Raw genomic sequence first — 25,867 nt, forward strand, 5'->3', positions numbered from 1 at the left:
TGTTGGCTTGGTTGAATGGGAAAGGAGCGAAAAGGGTGAAATTCTTGAGTTTTGTATGAATGTTGATTTAGGTATCTGTCTTATTGCAGGTCTGAGTCTATGCAGCATTGGCGTTTGCCTTAAGATGATATGATCGGGGAGAGGAAGTAAAAGTGTTCAAGCAATACGATCTTCTCACTCGCAATCCGATCAAAGGGAACAACGGCCTTACTGTCGTGCGTGTGGATGTGGAGAAGATACACTGACGATACGCGTCTTTAGTAACAGGCGCACGCTATTTCCGAATTCTTATCCAATAGCCGGTGCAATCAAAAGGTGATGATGGTCTATGATATTGTATTATATGATACATGCTTTGTGTGTGGATTCCCCTCAAATTCCATAACTACGAACGGGTGAAAAATGAAATGGTTTCTTGTGATTCATTGGCAAGGGACAAATCTCACCCGAAACCAAGTTGATACTCTCATACTCTAGCATCTCCATTCGATCCCATTTACCGCGATTTCTACCGTCTAGCTTGAGAATTAAACGGAAATTATAACGTGAAAGTGTTTTATCGTTCAAATCATCAATCACAATCTTTGCACCTTTTGGTCTCCCTAAGATCTCATCATCTGCCAATCCGTCAGGATGCATAGTCCATCTACCAGTCGCAAATCCTTTGGCATAAAATGCTGGATCCATCTTGCGAACCGTATCTTGTGGCGGATCAGTTGTGGTAAACGAAAGTACACGTCCATCAGGTAAGAATCGAATCGATCGATAAAATTTAACAACATGGATCACCCGTACCCAAACATTCTCTTCATGAACACCCGGTCGAGTGTACTGGTAAGATGCAATATATGCTCCGTTCATTCGAACCCTTGGCTGATCGATGAACAACGTTCTCCAATCATTCCTATGCTTTTCTGCCAAGAGAGTGCTTATCGATATCCTCTGTGGAATTTGAGGCGGGTAAAATGTCTCATACACGATCATCTTCCAAACGCTCCATGCTCGTGTCAGTTGTCGAAATTTCCAACATGTCCGAGCAAGTCTTTCGATACTCATATAATCCGGTCCCGCCAAGATCACACCGACACCAGTAGGTCCCTTCCTCGTTAATGGCTTGGCGGGCTTTACCGAATCAGCAGCAGCCTCACCGTTGTGCTCCTCTGCATTTCTACTTTCTGCTGCAGCTGCTTCGATTTCAGCATGACGTTGATCCTCATTGTGTACGCTCTTGTTATGCTTATCAGCTGCAACAGCCGGTCTCACATTTCCACCCACTTTTTGAGTAGGAGCAGGTTGGGCTTGTGGTCGAGGTATTTCGGCTCCTCTACGCCCGCGAGGTTCTGCAACGAATGATAGAATGAGCAACAGGATCTCATCAGGTAGCCTCGACAGATAGACCGGCTCCTCTTCGTCTTCCGGCTCAAATCGAACCATCGACAAGTTTCGATCTTCATCGTCAGCTGCCGCAAGGGATTCAATGAGTACTGTTAGGTCATCTTTCTCTTCTATCTCGGATGTGACCTCTTCGTGTAATTGATCTTCGTATTGTTCTTGAATCCAATCTTTCTGATTGAGTGGATGGTATGCATCGTTCTCTCTGTTTGTTTCGCTTGTACGACCTCCAGCAGCAGGTTCGTTGGAGGTTGTCCTCTGCTTTCTGCCCAGCACTTCTTCCTTCCATGCATTTCTGAACCTGGCTAATTCTTCATCCTTGCTTGTCGATTGCTCAGCCTCAACTCCATTCCGTCCAGATTGGTTCTCATTTGTTATATCCTCTGCCACATTATCAGATATGATTGAATTAGCTGAAGATGGAGTAGATGAATTTGATAGATCCAAGTTCAATCTCCTATTCAGCTCTCTTGCTAACCCTTCATCGTTTGTTGTCATATTTGCCGCATCTTTCATCAAGATGATGAGAATTGTTGAATGATGGCGAGAGAGAACACGAGCCCTTACAAATCAACAATAAATGCTGCTTGCCCCTTCTGCTTTAGCCTGTTCCCATTTATTTTTATTTTGGCCGGATTTTCCTCCACTAAAGACTAAGGCATTCACGCACAAACACAATAAACGCTAATCACTCTTTGTAGGGTTTTAGATATCCAAACAGTTTAGCCGCGAGAGAGTGTGTGTGCCTTTTTCCCATGTCTTTTTTTATTGAACTTTTTCAAAGTCCGCGTACACACTCTGATACAATCATTCTTCCCTTCCTACCTGTAACAATAGATAGACTTCTCCTCCTTCCTTACTCTCAACAGCAAGCAGCCTTTGTTGTTGGCTTGTGATTCGATAGCCATCATCATGAATCAAAGACGCAAGACACAAAACCAAGACGGAGCCGGAGAAGATAATCATCAGGCTAACGGCACTTCTACCCAAATTGCTGATCAAGCTCAAAAGTCAAAAATCCGAAATAAAAACAGTCAAGAAACAAGAGATGCATGGAAAGCTTCAACGAATGATGGATCTGCATTAGATGTAGACTCCTTGCCGGATGAGATCGTATTGGAACGTGCAAAACGACCACAAGCAAAAGGAGGCGTAAATCGTAGAACCAGTTATACAATCAAAGCTCCAGGAACGCCTTTTCATGAATTGGATTTGTCGGAAATACCTTGGCTTCATCATGATGCAACTGATGAGAATGTGAAACGAGGCTATATGCGGTATAGACGTCTGTTCTTTATTGCTGGTATTTTGGCAGGTGCAATTCTTGCATATGCATTAAGTCACCATGTCGTCTTGGAGTCTCACATTCAGAATCTACGTGGGGTCATCGATGAACAACTCAGCGATATCGGTATCAATTTATCCTCTCTCGACCTTTCGTCATTCAGCATACCTTCCGAATTAGCACAGCTGGGAAATGATCTATTCAGTGTACCCAGAAAGTGGGGAGAAAATGGTGATTTCACAGTAGCTGTTGGAGAACGACTACGGCAAGAAGGGCTTAAGGTCAATCATCCAGTAGTACTATTACCCGGTATCGTGAGCACAGGTCTTGAATCATGGTCTACCGAACCAGGTGTTTTCCGCAAACGGTTATGGGGAAGCATGTCAATGGTCCGTACGATTGCTACCCAAAAGGAAATGTGGATCCGACAGTTGAGTCTTGATCCAAGCACTGGCTTAGATCCTCCTGGAATTAAAGTACGACCAGCAGAAGGACTTGATGCTGCTTCATATTTCGTTTCAGGTTATTGGATTTGGGATCCGATCATTCGAGCTTTGGCGGTGATTGGATATGATCCCAACCATCTCTCACTTGCGTCCTACGATTGGCGTCTATCGTTCCACAATCTTGAAGTCCGCGATCGGGTATTCTCACGTTTGAAGTTGCATTTTGAGCAAAATCTATTCCTGACAGGTAAGAAGTCAGTCTTGGTCGCACACTCGATGGGATCAACAGTCGCTCTGTACTTTATGAAATGGGTAGAGGCTGAAGGACCAGGGTACGGCAACGGAGGCCCAGATTGGGTTGATAAGCATATCGAATCATTTGTCAGTATTGCAGGCACATTCTTGGGTGTGCCAAAAGCAATGGCAGCTTTGCTATCTGGTGAGATGCGTGATACGGTCGAATTACCTCCTGCTGCTGCGTACTTGTTGGAGAAATTCTTCAGCAGAAGAGAACGTGCAAAGCTTTTCCAAACATGGGCTGGAAGTGCATCGATGTTGATCAAAGGTGGCGATGCTGTTTGGGGTAATGAGACTTGGGCACCTGATGATGAGCCAGGATCATCGGTCGATCAATCCCATGGAAAGGTGTACTCTTTCAAATTGCCTGAAGGAGCTGCTTTCCAAGGTGCAGGAGATGCAGCGCACCCTGTTGGAGGTTCAGCAAATGTACACGAAACCAGCACACAACATATCCTACAAAGCAATCTCAGTGCCAGTGATGCTTACAATTGGCTATTACAACACACGCCCTCGACATTCCAACAGATGGTTCAAAAGAATTACTCAGACGGTATCGAGTATTCGGAAGAGCAAATCAAGAAGAACAATCAGATCGAGAAAACATGGGCCAATCCATTGGAAGCTGCTTTGCCAAATGCGCCAAACATGAAGATGTATTGCATCTATGGAGTAGGTAAGCAAACCGAACGAAGTTATTGGTATACACAAGGACCATATGAACGTGACGAATTCATTGCAGAAGGGGAAGCAGCCACTTGCTTGGATTGCGGAAATCAAACTACTTCAACACCTCTCGACTTCCCAACTTCTCGAACAAGTTGGATTGATACATCTATACACGACGAAAAGTCAACTCCTCAAGTACGATCTGGTGTCAAATTCTCTGATGGTGATGGAACAGTCTCTGTTCATTCGTTAGGCGCAATGTGCGTTGAAGGATGGAAGAGAAAGAGATATAATCCAGCAGGCATAAAGGTTATTACGCATGAGATTGCACATGAACCTGAACCGTTAGATTTACGTGGTGGAAGTACGACAGGTGATCATGTGGACATCTTGGGAAGCTTTAAAGTGAACGAGATTGTGCTTAGAGTTGCAGCTGGATTAGGACATACGGTCAACGAGACCCACTTTTCCAATGAACGAGAATATGCAAAAAAGATTGCTTGGGATTCGCCTCGTGTTTGAGAGGTGAAACTTCTGTATCACTTTGTATTCCTTTTTGAATAGAATGCGTTGAATAGACATGTTGTATGTGTTGGTGAGAGTGCATTGCAACGGATTATGTCCTTACTTCCGCGGTATTTAAAAGCCAGTCATAAAAGCGCACGCCTTTCGGAAACGGAAGCGAGATATAATTCAATTTCAGACATATATCACTTTTTGCACCGCCTTCAGGTCAAAGTCCGTTTTATGTTCTCTAGATCAGGGGAATGGGAAAAGCCACGACTGAACTCCGTATCACCATCATCGATTTGTTCAATCAATCAGAATGCATACGACTTCTCACAGAAAGATTCTCATTTTCATATTCGTATTGACCGCGCTCATCTTGCAAAATGATCAAAATGTCGCCTTAGCGCAAGGAGGACAGCAGAACAATCAGAATAATCAAAACAATCATCAAAATGGAGGACAACAAGCCGATAACAAAACTTCCTCGGCACAGCCTTCCAACAACACTACGAGCAATAACAAGACAGTGGCGAGCGGACAGAATGGTGAGTTGATTCTGAAATACGGGGAGTGTCGACCTGAAAACTGAAATTTGAATTACATACCTTCACACCTCTCTTTTGTCAGGAAATCAAACAAACATTACTTCGACCGCACCTTCATCTACACCGACAACGTTCCCACTTGCACCTTTGCCATCTTCAGGTCCATTGGCAGGTACTTATCAAGCCCCTTTTCCGGCTCCAGGTCAAGGTGAAGACGGTCAAGAAGCTTTAGGTCCCGATGATAATTATATCGCTGCAGCTGTTGCACTCTTACCAACTTCTGCAGTCACTCTGCAACTTCTTTGTACTTTTGCTGTCGTCATCTTAGCAGGTGCGACGTTGCTGTGATCAAAAGGGCTCCTTTCCCCAATCTTTAATCGATCGAAGTGGACAGTCACCAACAAACAAACGAGCGATGAATCAAGATTTGATTTATATATGATGTGCAAATGTACAATTGAGAGAGAGAGAAATAGAGAGAAGAGAAATGCAATATATGCTAATTGATTTCCACCTTTGTCGTTATAAAAAGAGAAATGATATTATTGTCCGTTTGATATACTTGTTTAACCACGACGAGAAGGATACTCTGGACCGATTGGACCATTGACCGAATAGGGGTCCACCCATCCGCCCGATTGGCGAGTAGGCGGTGGAGGTGCAGGTGCATTGTTTTGATAGTAGCCATTGCCTCCTGCACCATAAGGATGTTGTGGTGGCGGTTGATTGTTGTAGGCAGGTTGTGTATTTCCATTTGGTCTTGCTACCGGTCCAGTGGCTCCAGGTACCTTTCTTCCAGTTGCACGACCGAATAGAGGCAGGCATAAACATCTTAACAATCCATACAAGACTGCCAAGATTAAAACACCAACAACGATCGTAACTGGAATGGCAATTCTGAGATTGTTTCTGTACCAAGAATTAAACGTATCTTGCCATGATCCTGATTTGCATTGTCCACCTTGACAGAATCCACCATAACCGCATTCGGTCCCATCGATGAAATTTTGTTGCAAGACAGCGCATGTGTTTGGCCTTGAAGGATCAACACATGAAACCGAACAACTATTATCAGCCGTGACAGAACATGCTTGTGTAAAGTTGAAATCGCTTGAAGATGATTGTTCTCTGCATTGCAAATCACGAGAAGTACAATGACCCGCAGCACATTGTAATCCATTTCCACACGATTCACCATTTTTCTCTCTGATATCAGCTGGACATTCGGAGCTAGTGCCTGTACACATTTCAGCAGTATCGCATCTTTCATCAACAGCAGGACGACAAACGGTCGCTGAGTTGGCGAATTGACATTGATTAGTACAGCATGTTGTTCCTTCAGGATCGCAAACTGATCCTGATGTAAGTTTGCATTGTGTTGTGCAGCATCTTGATCCATTCGGGCCTGCATCACATTCCTCTCCTGGTTCCAAGATACCATTACCGCATTGTTGAACACTCAAAGTCTCGCGTCCGTTTTCGGACGGATCCACAACGCAAGAAGTATCCAAACCTTGTCCCAACATTGTACAAATGTTTCCGATCGAACAAGGTGAGAATTGCGTGGTAGGTTGGGTTGCATAAGGACTCATGATGTATGCCGCATTTGAATTGCAATTCGATGACGAAAGTGGACAACAAATCGGGCCACTTCCCGAATTCTGTCTTGCCGTATTGCCGTTGATCGCACAATTTTGAATGCAATCATGAACCGCTCCAAAATTGTGTCCGATCTCATGTGCCATCGTTTGAGCTTCATTTGCGGTAGCAGCAGTAACACCCGTTCCACTTACTACGTTATTTCCCGATCCAGATGAGTCTGTCTTACAAAGTGTACCCAACCAAGCAACTCCAGCTTCGGATCCTGAGAGACAATTCGTTAACAAGTGCCAAAGACCTGTTCCGTTGGCATTCTGATTGGCACGCCAAGAACTGAAATCGCTCAACCTCTGATCCAAAGTGTATGCATCACTGCATTGTTGATTCCATCGTGCATTACCTTGACCGGAAGTAGGACAATTTGACGACTCACGAATGTCCAATTGAACAACACCCAAAGCAACCTTGAATGTGGTTCTATAGATGTTCGAAACCGTATTCATGTCGTTCAAAACTTGAATGCGTGCTGCAGAAGAATTGCTGAATCGGGCTGTGTATGTACAATCGGTCGCAACGCCCATATAAACGACACGATTTGCATTTGGACATCCTGCTTTAGAGCCAATATCATCAATGTATGAATCATTATTTGTTCCTCCCATAATATCCGCACCAGTTTGTCTCTTAACGAAAGCTTGATGATACGAATAGCCATTCGTCGAAGTGGCAAGATCCTGTCTACGTGAGTGTTTGCCAAATAGCTCACCGTTCAGTAGATTGGGAAACACACTTCTTCGTCCAAGCTTTGGTTGATTTGGAACGGCGAAGAACGAGAACGGCGAGAGAGGACTGGGTAGATCACCTTCATTACTGGAAGGTAAGCGAAGGGCATGATTGGCATTGAAGTCATATCCATCGGCATTACAGCCAATTTGATTATCTTGTTCTTCTGTACGAATGTTTAATGAGTGAGCTTCAGGCCAGCTCATTCGATCGGACTTTCGATGCAGGACCAAAGACCCATCTTCTATCGCTCTTTTTCTCACGTTTGGATCGTGAACAGATCGACTGGATAGGTAATTGAGGGGAAGTTGGATAATATGTTCGTTACCTGCCCAATCAAATGTACCTTCAAAGCTTGGCTTTCCGCTTTCGGTTCCATCATCGTGTAGAATGATAGAAGCTGTTCCCATCACACCTTCTTCCGTTTCCGAGAATGTGTTTGAGTCAAGATCTCTTCGTAACCCTATCCGATCTTCAGCAAGTCTTTTGGCGGTGTAATATTTATGCATCACAACACCATGGTATGCACGAATATCATGTGGAAAGATTGTTTCCTCTTTTGAGATTACATCTCGTCCTAATTCTGGATCATAAGAAGTATACCGAACAGTTGCACCCGTTGAAGGAACGAGATTTTCGGTAGGCTGTAAATGAAGATGAAAGGTATTATCGAAAGCCTCGAATGAAAGTCGAAATTGATCTGAGTGAGAGATGGATCCTAAATTGGAAGAAATTGAAGAGTTTAGTGACCTTTTCTCGTTGAACAGTCCTGTTGCCCGTTCTACTCGAATATTGTTTATATGCGTTAGCTGTTTGAGAGGAAGAGGACTTCTGCTTGAACCGTATACAGACTGCACAAGAAAGGTAGTCATGAGCAGAAAAAAGACCGCTAACCCTGATCGCAGGGAACTCTGTCCACTGGTCATCATGTTAGAATTCAGAATGAATTGTGAGCAAGCTATGATTTTCGTTCCTGTTCCGCTCCTATTTGTTCATATGCAATATGAATGTGTCTCGTTACGATTGTTTTGTGCTTGGGGGTATCGGTAAAAAAGGATTTCTGTTCAAAGAGAACAAATGTGATGGACGTTAAGGTTGAGAGTGGCAAATGAATGTGAATCCAAGATCGACCATGTTCTCCGGCGGAGATAATTTATGCGAAGGCGAGAGGGAGAGAGAGGATGATGTGTAATGATTGATTTGTTAAACATAGAGAACCTTAAAATGGGCTGTGTTGCACCCGCGTTCATAAAAAAAAGAAGCAGCACTATCGCCGTACAGAAAATAAAATTATCATTTGCAGAAATGTCCGTCTAGTTTAACAATACCGCTCTCACGCGCTCCGCGTGCGTAATGCATTTGTTTGTTCGATATCAGGCACAGAATGAATACAAAAAGTGAATGCTCTTTGATGATGATGATGCTGTGCCATCATAAGAGCATGATTACAAGATTATTTTGCTTGGCTTTCTCTTCTACACCATATCACTTAAAACTCTGCTTTGAAAGTGAGAATGAATGTATGCAACTTTTGCTTGCATTTGCTACTAATTTTAGTCTCGCGCGTTTTTTAATTGACGTTTTGTGCAATAAATCACTCAATGCAAAGACGCATCTTAAAATGTATCATGTACACGAAATAAATAAATAAAAAGCTTAGTGCGCTAAAGTGCATACTCTAGTTTAGATCTTCCTAGAAACTATCTTCAGCCACTCACATCATGATGCTGTGTAGAATACTTGGTATTGAACATCATCTTATATCCGAACAAGATTCTTAGGGTTCTATGTTATCATTCACACGATACACATGTAAAAGCAAGAATCACATTTGCACAAAAAAAATTGGTAAGGTACGCTAAGAAAAAAATGAACAGAAGGAAGAGAAGGATATAATGTTGAGATAGAAGAGAAGGAAAACAAAAGACGGAATAATTGAACAAACAATACCAACAGATAGAGGAGAAAGAATAGGTATCGAGCATCTTGATTTGATAGACGCTGTAAATAAAGACAACACTTTTTCTTGGTAAAGTGAGGATGTAAAGAAGATAAAGTTAAAACGTTGAAAATAGGGCAAAGTGAAGAAAACGTTGAACAGGAAACACACTTTTGGGTTGAATCGATAGCGCAAAGCAGTTTTTGTTAGCAGAATAGAGGAGCAGGAAAAAAGATTCAATGATGGTCCAGCATCTTTTCATCATTCAAGCCATTTGTTGTTGGCTTTTGTTTTAGATGCTTCCACGATGAGCCATCAAATAAGCACCTAAACCGCCAGATCCTGCACCTTGACCCTGTGCTCCGCCAGGATAGGAGCCATTGTGCACTGCTGAATAACCAGAATACATGCCAGATTGTGGATGATAACGTGGAACTTGTCCATTTCCACTTGCACCGCCTAGAGCATTTGCATTATTCTGTGCAGACGTTGGTGGTGGCATGAAATTGTTGACTGGATAATTTGTATGGGTCATAAAGGGTTGATTCGGTTGAGCGAAAGCCATCTTGGATCGAGTGAGCGCTTCTTCATTTGCTGCTGCTGCATTTGCTTGTCTTCTTTGTTCATCTTCTCGTTTACTCTTTCTCCATGCTTTACGCATATCCTTGAATTCTGCTGGACTGCGCTTTGGTCCATGCTTTTGCATAGCAACGTGAGCATTCAAATGGTTCAAAGTACCATAACTCTTTTGACAGCCTGGCCACGAACACGAATACAAGCGTTCAATCTCGTCATATCTACGACGAGGACGCTTACGTGGGCCTCCAGAAGATTGATGTCCTTGTGAGCCTGCCGTAGAAGAAGAATCGTCTCCATTGCTTGGCATATAGGAAAACACTTTGCTACTGCCAGACGTAGGTGCCGCATCTGACATACTGCTCACAGATCCACGTGGACCGCGATTGTATTCAGACACACTTGCCCATTGACCTGGCATTCCACCCATTTGAGAAGCAGCAAACATACCATCGGCTGTATGCGGTCTTGCAGTGGCAGAAGTTGAAGACCAAACATCTGCACCATGCGTGGCAGATTGGTTTCCAGGTGGTGGAGGGTAATGACTGTGCATGACCGGTCCTGAAATTGAAGCACGATGGAACAAAGGTGCTGAACCTCCTGATTGGTAAGGAGAAGAAGCATACCCATGCGAAGATGCTGGCGGCGGTGGTGTCATGATTGCTGAACTACTTCCGTATCCATTGTTACCATTTGCAGATGCACCATTGCCATGTAGTCCGGTATGATGATTTTGTGATCCATCTGCAGGCGGAGGGGGTTCCATGATTTGCGGATCGAAAAAGTTGTTTGATTGTTGTTGATCGTAATGACCGTGCGCGGCTGAACCGTCTGCTGTCGTGCCTGTATGATGAGGATCATACACGTTGGCAGCATGAGCACCATAATGAGCATTTTGACCGCTCAAATGATCAGCTGATGCTCCTGCAGCTGCGTCATCAGGATGCAAAGCTTCCGATAATGGAGGCAAATGTTGAACGTGATGTCCATTTTCGTCGACAGTATAGCCTGTATGTGAGGATGGATGTTGAGCAGTGATGGCGTGCGACATGATAGCGACCAAGATGATCAAGAATCGTGCAATTGAGAACGTGAATCGTTGAATGAACGCGTTGTACAGATGCAAAGAAAGCGCGTTGACGAGGAAAGCAAGAGAAAGAGGAAGAAACAGTTGACGTTAGTATGTCGTATTCAAGCCAAAATCAATGGCAATCTAGAGCAACAGCCACGCGAGAATGGTAACGGGACGTGTCAGGTGGTGATGGATGGATGGATGTATCCTTCCTTTCTTTCCGATGATAGCGGGAAAGAAACAGCAGGATAGCGTTGTTTCTGTTAGTGGATAAGCAGAGAAACACTGTTTGACTTTTGATGGCGTCTTTTTTAGTTGCATGAATGGAGAGTGGCGGGCGAGTGGGCATTGATTGAGAAAAAGACAATCATGCGCAACAGCAGCAGCAACAATAAGCAAGGGTGATCCAATATGTGGGCCTCCCTTTGAATGCTTATTTAATGTTCGCATGCATGCCAGCTAGTCAAACGACAAAATTGCACAAATCAAAATGCCGTACTGGTTTATCATTCTCCAACGCCATTTCCCTTTTTTCAATGCTGGCCATTAGCCGCCCTTGATTGGGAAAAGGGTGATTGAATGAATGCCATCCCTTCTCTCTTTGCCTCTGATCATGTTCCGCTAGCGCATCCACTTCCCAAAAGATTACACCTTCTTTTTAGCGCCTAACGTCCCCGCGTCACTTTAGCATCCAAAATGACCAAAAGTACGCTACTGAATAGAAATAAAAAATCAACTTACCTGAAGAAAGGTTGCCGCTAGTTGGATAAGCACCGTAACTTGCACTCGTTGCTGCCGGATCAATTTCAGGCGGTGGAGGTGGTGGATAGGTCATCTTGTCGTCGGAAGGTTGAGAAGAGATGGTGATGGTGGAAAGATGGTTGTCGGAAAGGCTTGAATTGGATTGAATTGGCGGACAAAATGAATATTCAAGCTTGTTGTAGTGCTGCTGCTGCTGCTGCTGCTGCTTCTTCATTTGATTCAAACGACCACAGTTCGGATGATCGACAGAGCTCCAAAGTGCGCTAGTGCAAAAGGCGTTTAATACATCCTCCCTTTGATTGTTCTTACTTCCCCTCAAGACATGTGCTTGGGCGATAGACGAGTGAACAGGCAACACAGGGATAACGGAATGAGCTCTCTGCTTACGGTCATTTGGACTTGGGAGGCACACTGTTGTGTATTTTCTGCTGCTGCCGCCGTCCTTTCCATTCGAACTTGTACTCCTCTCCATTTGCCTTTGTTCGTTGTTTGAAGATTTTCGATGTAAAGACACAGTCTTTTTACCTAATGTATGGGTGAGGGTCGATGCAAGGTGAGCAGCAGCGGATGAATCGACAGTTTCAACAACTTCTTTTCTGGCATCATGACTGTGTCTTGATGATGTGGCAAGAGATGTCTCTTGTCCGGCATTGATGCAGTGAGACTGTGAAGATGTGTCTTTCTTCTTATCCGATGAATTTGAACGGCAAACCGACGAAGCAGAATGTGGTTTTGAATTCTGTCTTTTGGTTGCCTTGCTGCTGCTGCTGCTGCTGCTGCTTCTGAGATGATATGTGCAGCTCTTGCTACGTTTCTTGGTCATTTGCCCTTTTGGTATTGATGTGGGTTTGAATGGGTAAGGTACTGACTGAATGAGTGCCGATATGCAAGTTGAACACGAAAAGGGTAACCTTGTGACCTTTCAATGTAAGCTGCAACACGTCAGTCTTCCAATTATAAAACAGCGATTCGAAAAATGATGATGGGAAACGCTCTGTTGTTCTTCGAATGTTTTAGCGAGAAAAAAAAAACAAGAGATAAAATTGCTCAGCCAAAATACAGGAGCCTATTTTGAATGCCGCTGTTTCACTGATGCAGTGAAGCCCGATTTGCGTATATTCAGCAAATTACGCACTTTGCCCTGAAGCACAGATATCAGGTCATGTCAGTCTAATGACGCGTTTAAGCATATTTGATTTATTTTTAAGCAGCCCGTGCTGTACACAGGTACAGTAGTAGTAAGTATGTAGATTATGCAGATTAAGTTTTGTGGGACTTGACCCGGGTATGGATAGAATAATGTATGTCGCAATTCTATTGTACATTACACGTACGGCACACGTTTTTACCTGCTTGAAAACTTTTGTTTTATTTTTATTCGCCTAATTGTTCCGCGCACCCAAGTCGTGCATTGTGCATGTGAAATTAATTAAGGGCTCGGCACAGTCAGTGTCCCTGTCTTTTGGCTTGGGTTAGGTTGTCAAAATGAAAGGAAGAGAGAGACGGAAGGGTGCGTTGTTGTTTTATCTGCTTGAGAGATGTGCTTGTTTTCTTAATAGAACCTTATCTCTTATTCGCAATCTCCGCGGTCATTCTCACAAGGAGAAAGAAGCATAAACTACGCTAATCAACCTCCTTCGCATGAGAATGAATGTCTGGCAATCGGGATGAGGGGGTAAACCCACATTTCTCATTCTGATCAAGAGCAAAGTATTCGCCGACCAGAGTTATTTTGTGGAACATTCTTGAGACAGAATCCCATCGCACGCACGGTGTTTCTTTAATATCATGATGAAGATAGAGAATGAGACGATAATCGTGTGGGGGAGAAAGTCATAAAGACCCTTTTCAATCAGAAAAAGGATGTTCAATTTCAAATATCGGTCCGCATGGTTTAGTCCAATCTTTACGCTTTTGAGATGGTTCTATTTTAGTACACTTTAGCCAGAGCTAATACATAGGCTTTGATGATAGTCTCAGTACGGTAAATAAACGTTCCTCTCTTTAGTCTGCATGCCCTGCGCTTATGATTATCGAACAAGAATCGATGATGAGCGAGGTTGAAGGATGTTGAGTGATCATGTCACTTCATCAAAGTCAGAATAATAGCAGCACAAATGAATCACCATGTTATACACGCACTAGATACGAACGAAAACAGATTTCATAGTTTGCGAGTGCATTTTGAGAACGACTTTGTAATACATACCATCATTTTGTGCATCGATCGAGAATGTCTCATCATCGCAGAAACGGAGTCTTTATTTGAAGAACGCTTACCACCTTTAAATGTGTATGGAGCAGAACAAGACTTATAACTCATATCGAATGTTCTTTTCTTAATTTGGCCTTTTTGATGAGATGGCCATGGTGAAGATGATGTTTATATTTCTGAGTGATTGTTGGTTCGATACATCAAAAGGTCCGCCAACTGGATTCATAAATCGTTGAACGAAATCTGGATCGTTACATGAAGTCGATTGATCACATCGCTCTTGAGTTTGTTGAACAGAATTTAAAACCTATCACGTGATCGATTCATCGCCATTTCAACATGACTATTTACGTTTGCAGTATCTATTTCTGGAGGTTGGAGATTAGAAGTGCATGTCATATCTAGCATCATCTGCAACAATGAATAAGCAGTGTGATTCTTTAGGCGATCGTGCGTTTTCAGATTTTCATATAATCGTTATGATGAAATGATTTGCATGTTGATGAAAAATTTAAGTACGAAAAGCAATTGCTTTTTTGAAATAGTCATATGGAAAAGGCGATATGTGATTATTTCAAAAAAGCAATTGAAAGCATCAGAACGACTAATGGTAACCGTTGATTGAAATGATGGTTTCCTTTTAACTAGAATTGCAATTGTCGTTGTCTCAGTGATGTGCACAAAGCTCTTAACGACAATGGAGGTTGCTATGAATACGCACACCTAGATTTAATTTACGCTTCAGTACTTCTTCTGATGCTTATATGCGTCAACTTCTGTATTTAGTGTCGACAGAAACGATTTCTCAAAATGGAGATGCGTCACTTTGCTATTTTGGTATTTCGAATTATACAATCATCATGATGAAGAAGGTTGGAAGGGAACTCAATAGCCATTCATAGCCATCTTATCAAATAGATTCAAAATCCGTGCTAAAATGGAGGTTGTATCAAACGGAATTTTCTCAAAGCTCAACCTTTCGTGCAAAAAATGGTAAAGGACACGAGTAATCGTTTTGTAATAAATCCTGGTTACTCTGACCTTTTCAACCGGTAAGTAAGGTCTTTTTTGGGGTTCATTCTGATCTTTAATTGGAGAAATATCTGAGTTGGTGAAAGACGCAAATTTACACAAGTTTGGTAGTTCTATCTTTCCTAGTCCAAGCTCGTGCGATTTACACAAGTTTTGTGTTGATGTCCTATCTCTCAATATCCAAGCTCTTGCACAGGGCCACTGCAACCATTATCAACAATGCTTGAGCATACATAGCTGCACCAAGGGCTCAATTGGAATCATATGGCCTACCAAATCAGATCGAATCTTGACAGAAGTTGATAGAACTACTGGACTCCTAAGTCGGGGAGCTCCATTCAGAGAAAATGACGTCATGATTGTCGATCTGAGCGATCCGGATGATGCCAATCTCAGACGTGTGTAAATGGAACAATTTTGGCGAGTGAATGGCTGGAACCGAACTGATCGTGCCGTCAGGAGACGGAAAATGAAGGATCGCTCGCTATATTCTTCACCATCCTGGTCTCAATACAAAAAGGCCACTGCAGAAGGCTGTTGCCACATGTCGCTTAACCTGAAGTGCAGAAACATCCTTCCACCCACTTTTGCTGCTCTTCTTAAGGACACATGCTTTTTTTGCCATTACTGATGCCACACAGATTCCTTAAAGAAGAAAAATAATCACAAACAAAGAAAGGATGTGGCTTCAACATCCACAATGATCGAGATCTTTGCAACTGATTCAATGCATTCAAAATGGAACTCGTGTGATTACAATCTTAAGAAGGGCCGTCATAATACGAAATTTGAAGTGCGATTATAGTCTCTTTTGGACGATAATCTTTGACTTGAGTACCATCGAGAACATGGCATACCTGAAGCAGACGCAGATTTCATCCAAAGATTGCAAGTGTTATCATGATCTTGAGGCTTAGGACGAATCGCAATAATTGCTTGGCAAATTGAACAAACAACACAGAATTGGATGAGCTTATTACTGAAACTATCAGAAGCAATTGATATCTCTTTGATTTCTATCTACCTGAGCTGCCTCCCTTGGGAAGCTCGGCCAGTGCGATATTTTGCGCATCGCAGGCCAGGTATCAGAGAACAAGAAAATCAATGTTCTTTTTTAGACATAGAGGCGACCCAAAGGATGTCAACCGAGTCATTTGGCAGTCATGGAAAAGCCCAAACAGTAGATACAAGAGAGAAGCATCGGAAAAGAAAACGAAAGATGAGAAATAAAAGAAACATCAGTGTGAGGAACACACGAGCCCAGAGCATGAGCATTTGGCATCTTTACACGTCTAGGTAACAAAGGCAAGAAATTCAATGGCGGTGGGGAAGGATAGCAACGGGAGCAGAAGCTCTTTATTTGTAAGGTGATTCGTAGACTGGAAATGTCAAACAGTATTTGTAAAATGTGCTGCCGAGCTCAAGAGACAATATCAGGAAGACTTTTACTCATACAAATGGTACAAGCGGAACACAATGATAGAAAGATTCACACATCACCTAATAAAGCTTTACCGCAACTCAGTCCTCACACAATGTACACACTATATCACATCTTGTTGAAATAGAGCTACAAATACAATTGAATAGTATACACTTTCTAGTAACCACCACCTCCGCCATCCCCTCCGGAGAAACCGGCTCGTTGACGTGTTTGTTGTCTGTCCAGTTTTGGACAATTGGCAATACTATGACCCAAACCACCACAGAATTGACAACCTGAACCGCCTCCTTGGGTATCTTGAATGGCCAACAAGAAAGGTGGAACATGCTGTTTAGCCTCGATGAGAAGGTATTTAAGATCTAACAAGGAAGCTTCTTCTGCTGAAGAATTAACAAACGTAGTCGCTAAACCTGTCTTTCCACCACGACCTGTTCGTCCGATTTGATGAACGTATTCTTCAATATCTTTTGGCATGCTGAAATTGATCACATGTTGAATGTCAGGGAAATCTAATCCTTTCGATGCGACTGAATTAGCAACCATTACATCCTTTTTGCCATTCTTGAAACTCTTGATTGCATATTCACGTTCATCTTGAGTCTTTGATCCATGAATAGCAACCGCTTCAACTCCTTTTCGTAATAAGAATTCTTGAATATCATCTACTTCATTCTTATTATCCGAAAAGACAATTACGGGAGGAGCAGTCTTTTGTAGCACTTCCAATAAATACATCAATTTTGCTTCTTGCTTAACGTATTCGACCGATTGAATGATCGAAAGATTAGCCGCACCTGCTCTTCCTACGTTGACAACGATTGGTGCAATCAATGATTCTTCGGCAAACGTGCGAATCTTTTGTGGCATTGTGGCCGAATAGAGCAACGTTTGCCTTTGTTGTTTGAAGAAGCCCATAATCGTTCGTACATCATCTTCAAAACCCATATCGATCATTCGATCCGCTTCATCTAAGCACAAATATCTGCAACAATCCAGCGAGAACTTCTTCTTGTCAAGCATGTCTTGTAACCTTCCTGGAGTTGCAACAACAATGTGAAATCCTTTACTGAGCGTATGATACTGTTCTGCCATGCTGATCCCTCCGATGCAGAGTAAGACGCCTACTCTGGGAAATCCATCATGTTCCAATACTTCTGCCATTGCTTGCAAATTCTCATAAGTTTGTCGTGCCAGCTCTCGACTTGGACAAATGATCATGCCTAATGGGCCTTCACCTCGAATGTATGGCAATTTCTTTTCCTCTTCCACTGCAAACATCAAGATCGGAAGACTGAAAGCCAACGTCTTTCCACTTCCCGTGAATGCGATCCCGATCATATCTCGACCTGAAAATGCTGTCGGTAAGCCTTGCATCTGAATTTGAGTAGGCGTTTTGATCCCTTTAGAGAGAAGATATTCGATGATGCATGGTGGTATTTTCATATCACGAAAGTTTTCGATTAAAGGAGGAACATCTTTCCCATCTGCTAGAATGTGATACTTTTCACGTAATGCAACACTTTCTTCTTCTGTTCGCTTTCGAATAAAATGAGGTGCACGCCAAGATGTTTTGATCGGTTCTGTATAGCTGATTCCTTTTGCCAGTTCCATATCACTTGCCAACTTCCTTCTTGCAGCATGCGCTTCTAGAATCTTCCTTTCCTCTTCGGCCTGTTTTTCTTTTTCTGTCTTGCCTTCTTTCTCTTGTTGTTGTCTAAGCTCTCTGGCCTGTTTCAGTAAGATTTGCTTACTTCTTTGCACAGTACTAGCACCGGTCTCGTCTTCATCCTCTGATGCTTGCCGATGAGAATTATCCTCTTCTGCTCTTCTTTCGCCACCTCTGTCGTTTGCTGAAATGTTATTCTCACTATCCCCTTCTCTCATCCCTTTCAAGCGTAGATTGGCTATCCTTTTAGCCTCTGCTGCTTTACGTTGCTTTAAGGGAATATATCGTGATTGTTCGTATTGATCATCATCTTCCATTTCCAACAAAGATTCATCTTCCTCTTCCCTTTTTCGTCTTTTTGATGTGTATGATGTTGATGCATGATTGCGTGACTCATCACTCTCCATCACAGAAGATGATCTTTCCGGCATTTTTGATGGTGGAGTGAAAGGTAAAACTAAAAAAGGAGGATAACAGCTTACATAAACCTGTTACCTTGTGACGAAACGCGGTACGCGTCTGAGGGAAAAATCAAATGCGTGAGGCTAACGTGTAAATTAAACTCTTAGCTTCCGTTTTCCCTTGCTCATTTAACATTTCACTTCATCAATTCCTACTCTCTTTCGGATATCATCTTCGTAACCTCTCATAAACCGAAAAGGTGATATATGCTGTAGACGAAGAATACCAGTATGAATGACAGCTCAAAAAACATTTGGCAAATATGACAACATTTGCAAATGCCCGCTTTGGAAGAAATAGAGGAACAAGATTGCCTCAATATACGAACTCTGATGAAGGTGATAAAATGGATAAACGGGATCAGACTTTGAACGCGAATCCTGAGCCGATCGACGTTGACTCAGGCAAATATGACTCTTCCGCAGAATCATCAGAAGAATCCGATTTTGATGAATGGAAAGATGATGAAAGTGATTCGGATTCAATTACGTCTTATGACACAAATGAAGGCGGCAAAGAATCAAGAGAAGAAGCTGTTGAGGAGATTGACTTGGAAGAATTGTCACGAATGAGACATTGTTCCGTTCAGAGATTACGCACTTCGTGGGAAAAGGTAATACGACAATATGGAAACAGAAGAGGACAAAGCGAAAGTTCAAATGACAGCTCCATATCTCGAGAGAGCAATCTTGAGCCCATACCAGCAATTGGAAGATCATGGAAGCCCGCTCATTCTGTCGTTCCTCCTTTGCTCCGATTTCAAGGCTCGGCAGGATTTATGATTGCACCAGAATGGCAAATTCTACCTAGAGAAAAAGATGAGGAAGACGGAACTAGCGAAGAGGAGGATGATGACGATGAAGATATCATTGATTTTGAAGCAAAGGATTGGGAGAAGAAACTTGAGGATACGTCTTATTTCGATGAACGCGCTGAAAAGCTGTCTGACAGTCTCAAACGAAAGAGCAAAGGAAGTCGAGAAGCGCAAGATCCCTCGTCTTCTTCCGAATTTGTCCCCGAAGTGCCATCATCTTCTTCTGACTTATCACCCGAAAACATTTCGCCAAAAAGACAAGTAAAGGAAAGTGAACAAATTCGTGAAAAGGTGAAGAGTTTTTTGCTGGAAAGACAGCGAATCAAAAGCGAGCGAATTCGCGAAGAGACAAAGGGTCTTTCACCAAAAAGACAACGAATTGAATACGAGCAAATTGGTGGAAAGACAAAGACTCCCAATAGACAGGATGATAAAAGTCTCCATAGTGCGCCAAGAAGTGTCAAGCATGGTGCACTTCAGCGTTCACCATCAAGACATAATCACCAAAGAAAGCATGAAGCGAAGCAGGACAGCCATCGATTGAAAACAAGTTCACCAATAAGGCACGAACAAAAATCAAAACAAAAGACCATTACGAATTTCATGGCATCCTCCAAGCCAAATATGCAAAAGTCATTATCATCACCGCCATGCAAAGGACGCGATGAATGCACAAAGAGCTTTTGTTTGATCTGTGGCAGCTTTACTGGATTAGCATCAGCAACATCGATTTAAGCATTGATTCAACATTTACAGCGCATATACCCTCACATTTGAATTTGTACATTAGTCTGGCGATCATCATCAATTGCTCTGTATATCAATCAATACATTCGTAGAAATCTACTTGCTGGCATCTTGAAAGAAGGTAGCGAATTGACTCTTTCGTAACCATCCTCAAAGCGAACCTAAAGAGGCGCTCACAAAGGTTGTTGAGCCATGACATTCTTACACGTGATCCAACGCGCCCCGCCTCGAGAAGGTCAAGTGAGTGAGATTTAGCGTACTTTATCAAGATTTAGAAGGCTAACTAACAATCGGCCTTTTTCATTTGACTTTAAAGTGTGAAAGATTGCATGTCATCGCATACTCTAATGCAAATTCAATCCGACTGAATGAAGCCAGTCACATGTACCTGGCATCGAAGCCGTGCCTATTTGGATGATGAATGGGGAAGAAAACGCGTTTGCTTTGTTGATTGATAAACATAGGATGGGAGGGCGTATGTTGTTTCATGCACATATGTACACACACACACGCGTGTGTACTGTTGTTTTGCCTTATGTTGGTTTATGATTAATTATGTTCATTGACCTTCTCGTATACATGTCCTTTGTATTGGGTAAATAGCATGAGAGCAGTCAAACTGTATTGCATCTTGTTCTGTGTTCAGAAAGGCAACTTCGCTCTTCATCGGATGCAGAAAGTCAAAGTTTGCTCAGAAGCTGTGTAATTCTCTTCCCCCGTCTTGCAGTCCTTCACTTTTAACCCGCATGAAACAATTTTGGGATGAAGGTAAAGCACTTTCTATTTCTGTTCACACCATTAACCTTTTTCACCATCATCCCCAACATTGAATCGCCTAAATTCTGCTCAAGATTGGATATTGGATAATCGAATAATCACATACAATCTCAACTACGATTCAGGCCAATGCGCAGGTCTGAATAGTATCAAATTCAAATCATCATCTTATCAGCTTTAACTCAATCTTACTCCAAATCATACTTAACACATCCCCTTCACCCCGTACAAAATGTCATCTTCACCCATCGCAACAACTTCTGCCATCTTGGGAGCATCATCTGCCGGTTGGTCTCCTCAAAGATCACCACGTAGACAAATGATGTCATCAAGTGACACAGGCGATCAAACACCTTCAGATTTCGGAAGTGAACAAGGAAGTCCTTCACGTATGCGCGTACCTGAACATCGTGCTAATTTGGGATCATTACGTTCGCATGGATTGGTGAGCAATAGCATCTTCAAAAGTGCAGGTGGAAATTCATCACCACAAAGTGCATCAAATTATTCGCCCAGTCAATCACCTTCCAGACAATCTCCCAATCGTATGTCCGCAGCATCCCCAAATAGCCAGCAAAGATTCGGAGTTGGCTTGGGTATTAGCGCAACACCATCGAAGTCAAGCACTTCAAGTCCATCAAAAACCATCTCTTTCATACGCTCAACATCGAACTCAAGCATCAATTCCAATCAGTCAAACTCTGATGCTGAGAATGAAGGCAATGTTGTTCGCTATACACAAAATTCACCAAGAAAGAGCACAAACTTCAAACGACTAGAAAAGGCCAATTATGTGAGCAATTCACCATTCCGCAGAAATGGCACATTCGAAAATGCACAAGCCGATTTCGAATTGCCCGATAATGCTTGGGCTAGAAGTGCCGCTTTGTCTCATGCTAATCGTTCCCCAAATAGAGAGTTGCAACCAAGCAGATTCGGTACAGAAGATCAGACAGACGCATCAAATGCAACAATACGTCCTCAAACACCCGAAAGAACACCAGAACGTCTTGCAACAGCTCATGGACAAGGTGAAGTAGATCTTTGCACGCCTACATCCAACGGTACTCCACGCAATGGTCGCCGGTCGATCATGAATGCATCTGCCGTGGATTCACCTTCATCGGCCAAAGGATTGTTGACATCCAATCGTCTTCATGGACCAAGATCAATGTTGGAGTCCGGCTCAGGTACCGATAGCCCAATGGAAAGTCCTACAAAACGTGAAAGACGAAAGACTGTTACGTTTGATGAAGTTTTGGACGTACAAGAATTCGACCGAGAAAGCAGTTTCGATCGCGAAAGTATGCAAAGCGCAAGCAGCGATTCGGGAAGCTTGAATGGCGCTCAACGTCATCTGTCTTTCGACAGTGACGGTATTCAACGGGAGCACAGCGGTGGCAGTAGCTCAGACGACGATGCTATGTGGCTTCAAAGCGATCTAGGAGCACAAAAAGTGGTCGAAAGATTGATGGTGGTCAATGCAAGCCCAGAAAGTCAATCGTCGGCGTTTTCCACGCCCGATTTGATGGATGCACCAAGACATCAAGAGATGCAATCACGCGCACAACAACAGCAACAACAGCAAGACGCACTCAATGATGCTTCATCAAATGATAGCCGTGAACTCTCTTCGATCGATGAGCCTCAAAGTCCACAAGCTGGAGATATGTCCTTATCACACAGTGAGGATAAGAGCTATCGTACTGCAGCAGATGGTACTATCTATCATGATGGTCCATACGTTGAGGGCGATTCTGACGTTAGTGGCGGTAATTTGAGCGCTTATGGTGCCTTGCATCGTGTCGAGAGCATGGTCGATGAATTGTTGGGAGACGAATTGCTAGATGGACATGCAAAGGAACAACAGCAACAACAAGAACAATTTGTCCCTCATCCTGCAATGCGCCTTCAGGAAACGCAACAAGAGGAAGATCAAGACGGATCTGACAACCAAATTTGTGACAGTCCTCCTCGACGCAGAAGGGCTGCTGGACCAAAATTGGGCGAAGAAATGAAAGCTGCTAAAGCTTTACCTCACCCTCCTGCGAAACCGACACAAATGCAACCAGTTCCACTTTCTCTACCCGAATGGAGTCCTTTGATGAAGGAAGACAACACAACTTCAACTTTTGCTCCTGAGAAGCCCAGTAACAGGATGATGGCTGGAAGGGCAACCGGACCGTCAGTTCCAACAAATGTTGCCCCTGCTCAAGCTATACAATCACCGCGAACGAATGGAAGGCCTCACATCTCTCGGGATGCTGTGCTTCAACGTGTAGCAAAGGAGAAGATGTTGCAGCAGGAGCAGCAAGAAAGGAAGCTTGATCGTACCCCAGAAGTAGGAACTGAGAAGGATGCAGAAGTGGCCAAACCTCAGAAACCATTGACTTCCTCTTCACGTCGATCTGAACCTGAGCGAAGACAATCGCCTCAAATGGACATGACCAGAAAGGAAGATGCTACACAAGCAATCCAAGTTGCTGCACAGCAAGTTGGACCGACCAGGCAAGTCGCTTCAGGCGAGCAGCGATCACCACTTGAAAGGCTTGCAACTGAGCTAGATGCTGAAGTGGCAGCAGAAGAGCAAAGGATGAGGAAAGAACAAGATCAAAGCGTGAACGAGAGTACACGTTCTTCTTCTTCCTCTTCTTTGCCCCCAATCGAGAAAGCTTCCGAATCTTCAGCGGGTACTAGCAGTAAACAATTGCTTGACGCAAAAGTTGACCAAGATGGGTTCGAGTCAGGATTGAGACGTGAATTCAGTCGTATTTATCGTCAAGGCGATTCAAAGTATCACGTTAAGGATCGAGGTGCTTTCACAAGTCTTGTTGCTCCTGAGCTTGGAAGGCCGGCAGCAGCTGGCCAAGAAAAAAGAAGCGAGAGCAATGCCGAACAAGAAGGTGCAAAGAAAGAGTCTGGCAAAGCATGGCGTAAATTGCGAAGACCAAGTGATATGAACGAATATGCCAAAGAAATGCGAGAGTATCGTGCAAAAGAAAACCCGAAAAAGGTTGCTGGAAAGGTATTTGTCATGGTTGATTCATTCACACCAGCCAATTTGCCTATCCCATCAAAACCAACCCGATTCTATTGTGTTTTGGATAATGGCCTTCATGTCGTTCGAACTGCTACTGCTGGATTACGCACCAACGGACCGAGTAAGGTTGGACAAGAGTTTGAGTTGATCCAACATCGAAACTTGACATTCAATTTGACCTTGGTCGCTCAAAGAGACAGTCATCTTCAGGAGCCTTCTCCACTTCCTGCAAATGAATCAAGCCCATCTTCTAGCATGAAACGTGATCGAATGACGCCAAGTTTCTCTCGTGGCGTTGGCAAGTTGTTTTCCAGTCCCAAAAAGCGTCAAGCAAGCAGTGCAGCTTCCATTTACGCAACATCATCGAATTCAATTGCTGATCAAGCTAGATCTTTTGATCCTTTGATGACTTTTATGAATCGTGAAGGTGCTTTCGGACAAAGTGAAGTAGTTTTCGAGCAAATCGCTCAAGACTGTTTGGCACAATGTCATATTGTCGAATTACCGGTAAGAGCTGTTGCTGAACCACCTGCACCTGCTCCTCAATCAACTGCGACAGATATGTACAATGCCGCTTCCACTCCAGCTCGCGTACCTGCCCTTGCAGCAGAATTCTCTCGAAACTTCAACAAGATAAGAGGAACGTTGCGATTGAAGGTATTCTATCTGCCTCCGATGCCTGGCATCTCCAAATCTTTGTTACCTGAAAGCTTGAGCGAATGCATCAAAGGAATGGAATCTGCTCGTTGGCATGCAGGACAACCTTGGATGGAAGGTACGCTAACCCAATTAGGAGGTGATTGTCAAAGTTGGAGAAGAAGACCGGTGAAAGCTCAAGGCGCACATTTGATCGGTTTCAATGAAATCACAAAGAAGCCAACGGTCAAGATTGATTTGAGCAAAGCAATTTCCATCGAAGAAAATCATGATCCTCATAAAAAGACGGGAGGAAAAGCATACAACGATGATGATGAAGAATTTGATGAAACATATCATGTTGAACGATCATTCCGAATCACGTTTAAAGATGGTGAAAGAATCTTCTTCTTTGCTGATACAGATGAAGAGATGCACAGATGGCTAAACGCTTTGAGTAAAATCGTTGGAAATTCTCAAATTCCACCACAATGTGCTTGGTCTCAATTGGCATTGGATATGTTGCGTGCAAAACGAACAAATTCAAACGAAATCCGGGCTTCTGATCGACCTATTCATTCCAGCACCTCTAACGCAATGTCCAAAACTTCTCTAGGCCCAAGCAAATCCCACTTGCCGCAGGAAAGACAGACGAAGCTTTCTCCTACTCGCGAACAAGACGAATGAACATTATTGAATTGGCATCATTCTTTGATGAAACGAACTTTTATTTCTCAAAATAAACCACAACCCTACATTTTTCTCTTTTTATTTTGTCTTCTACTCCGTACCTTTTTCTCTCTCTTCTTTTCGTAGCAGCTAGCCGATCCCGACTCTTGCTCTTTCTCTTTCGCAGCGCTACAAATTACTCTTGTATATACAACCGATTCATTTTAAAGATGGTATCAATTAGTGGGCTGTGTACGGTGTGACTTTGACAGCTTACCCTATTTTTAGGTTGGTAGGCTGGATGAATGATTCTCCACAAAAGTACGCTGAGCAAGTGCAGCATCAATAAGCTTGACTGGCTGTGCCTTACACGCGCAGGCGTAATGTTGTTATGCACAGCACATACACAGCCGCAAAGATGAGAATGCAACGTAACTTCATTCAACCATTTCTCTTGTAACTTCCACATCGAACAAGGTGGCGAGAGAAA

The 25,867-nt window shown here is 43.2% G+C and overlaps 10 protein-coding genes across 10 annotated transcripts; 5 read left to right on the forward strand and 5 right to left on the reverse strand.

Annotated features, from left to right (window-relative positions):
• Positions 1 to 372: 372 nt before the first annotated feature.
• On the reverse strand, positions 373 to 1,068 carry FA14DRAFT_104277 (uncharacterized protein; the record flags this gene model as incomplete). The annotated part of the gene is made up of 1 exon (XM_025495708.1): positions 373 to 1,068. A coding segment is annotated over one exon (696 nt), but the record flags the coding sequence as incomplete, so codon positions are not given.
• Positions 1,069 to 2,304: 1,236 nt separating this feature from the next.
• Positions 2,305 to 4,611, forward strand: FA14DRAFT_165678 (putative LRO1-a lecithin cholesterol acyltransferase-like protein; the record flags this gene model as incomplete). Its single annotated transcript, XM_025499974.1, has 2 exons — positions 2,305 to 2,425; positions 2,486 to 4,611. 2 exons carry the CDS (start codon positions 2,305 to 2,307, stop codon positions 4,609 to 4,611), a joined length of 2,247 nt encoding a protein of 748 aa, XP_025353410.1.
• Positions 4,612 to 4,695: 84 nt separating this feature from the next.
• Positions 4,696 to 5,601, forward strand: FA14DRAFT_81559 (uncharacterized protein). The gene is made up of 2 exons (XM_025502941.1): positions 4,696 to 5,144; positions 5,227 to 5,601. The coding sequence occupies exons 1-2, from the start codon at positions 4,916 to 4,918 to the stop codon at positions 5,490 to 5,492; spliced, it is 495 nt and encodes a 164-aa protein (XP_025353411.1). The 5' UTR covers positions 4,696 to 4,915; the 3' UTR covers positions 5,493 to 5,601.
• Positions 5,602 to 5,980: 379 nt separating this feature from the next.
• On the reverse strand, positions 5,981 to 8,218 carry FA14DRAFT_109622 (zincin; the record flags this gene model as incomplete). The annotated part of the gene is made up of 1 exon (XM_025495882.1): positions 5,981 to 8,218. A coding segment is annotated over one exon (2,238 nt), but the record flags the coding sequence as incomplete, so codon positions are not given.
• A 1,539-nt stretch (positions 8,219 to 9,757) lies between these two features.
• FA14DRAFT_157794 (uncharacterized protein) lies at positions 9,758 to 11,092 on the reverse strand (the record flags this gene model as incomplete). Its single annotated transcript, XM_025497918.1, has 1 exon — positions 9,758 to 11,092. The coding sequence occupies one exon, from the start codon at positions 11,090 to 11,092 to the stop codon at positions 9,758 to 9,760; it is 1,335 nt and encodes a 444-aa protein (XP_025353413.1).
• A 666-nt stretch (positions 11,093 to 11,758) lies between these two features.
• On the reverse strand, positions 11,759 to 12,698 carry FA14DRAFT_157795 (uncharacterized protein; the record flags this gene model as incomplete). The annotated part of the gene is made up of 2 exons (XM_025497919.1): positions 11,759 to 11,778; positions 11,855 to 12,698. The coding sequence occupies 2 exons, from the start codon at positions 12,696 to 12,698 to the stop codon at positions 11,759 to 11,761; spliced, it is 864 nt and encodes a 287-aa protein (XP_025353414.1).
• A 2,382-nt stretch (positions 12,699 to 15,080) lies between these two features.
• FA14DRAFT_157796 (uncharacterized protein) lies at positions 15,081 to 15,927 on the forward strand (the record flags this gene model as incomplete). The annotated part of the gene is made up of 3 exons (XM_025497920.1): positions 15,081 to 15,142; positions 15,234 to 15,520; positions 15,764 to 15,927. The coding sequence occupies 3 exons, from the start codon at positions 15,081 to 15,083 to the stop codon at positions 15,925 to 15,927; spliced, it is 513 nt and encodes a 170-aa protein (XP_025353415.1).
• A 743-nt stretch (positions 15,928 to 16,670) lies between these two features.
• Positions 16,671 to 18,668, reverse strand: FA14DRAFT_162226 (putative DEAD-box ATP-dependent RNA helicase 35). Its single transcript, XM_025499485.1, has one exon. It carries the CDS (start codon positions 18,661 to 18,663, stop codon positions 16,723 to 16,725), a length of 1,941 nt encoding a protein of 646 aa, XP_025353416.1. The 5' UTR covers positions 18,664 to 18,668; the 3' UTR covers positions 16,671 to 16,722.
• A 107-nt stretch (positions 18,669 to 18,775) lies between these two features.
• On the forward strand, positions 18,776 to 20,421 carry FA14DRAFT_81602 (uncharacterized protein). The gene has a single exon (XM_025502942.1). It carries the CDS (start codon positions 18,957 to 18,959, stop codon positions 20,241 to 20,243), a length of 1,287 nt encoding a protein of 428 aa, XP_025353417.1. The 5' UTR covers positions 18,776 to 18,956; the 3' UTR covers positions 20,244 to 20,421.
• Positions 20,422 to 20,996: 575 nt separating this feature from the next.
• On the forward strand, positions 20,997 to 25,611 carry FA14DRAFT_162227 (uncharacterized protein). Its single transcript, XM_025499486.1, has one exon. The coding sequence runs from the start codon at positions 21,265 to 21,267 to the stop codon at positions 25,393 to 25,395; it is 4,131 nt and encodes a 1,376-aa protein (XP_025353418.1). The 5' UTR covers positions 20,997 to 21,264; the 3' UTR covers positions 25,396 to 25,611.
• Positions 25,612 to 25,867: the final 256 nt, after the last annotated feature.

The sequence above is a fragment of the Meira miltonrushii genome, assembly GCF_003144205.1.
Source record: "Meira miltonrushii strain MCA 3882 unplaced genomic scaffold FA14scaffold_4, whole genome shotgun sequence".
NCBI classification, from domain to species: Eukaryota; Fungi; Basidiomycota; class Exobasidiomycetes; order Exobasidiales; family Brachybasidiaceae; genus Meira; species Meira miltonrushii.

Excerpts from the sequence above, each read along its gene's own strand:
- FA14DRAFT_81559 (XM_025502941.1), top strand. The coding sequence starts at position 4,916 with ATGCATACGACTTCTCACAGAAAGATTCTCATTTTCATATTCGTATTG. Across the intron at positions 5,145-5,226 it reads AGTGGCGAGCGGACAGAATG|GAAATCAAACAAACATTACT; the intron begins GTGAGTTGATTC and ends CTCTTTTGTCAG.
- FA14DRAFT_162226 (XM_025499485.1), bottom strand. The coding sequence starts at position 18,663 with ATGCCGGAAAGATCATCTTCTGTGATGGAGAGTGATGAGTCACGCAAT.
- FA14DRAFT_81602 (XM_025502942.1), top strand. The coding sequence starts at position 18,957 with ATGACAACATTTGCAAATGCCCGCTTTGGAAGAAATAGAGGAACAAGA.
- FA14DRAFT_162227 (XM_025499486.1), top strand. The coding sequence starts at position 21,265 with ATGTCATCTTCACCCATCGCAACAACTTCTGCCATCTTGGGAGCATCA.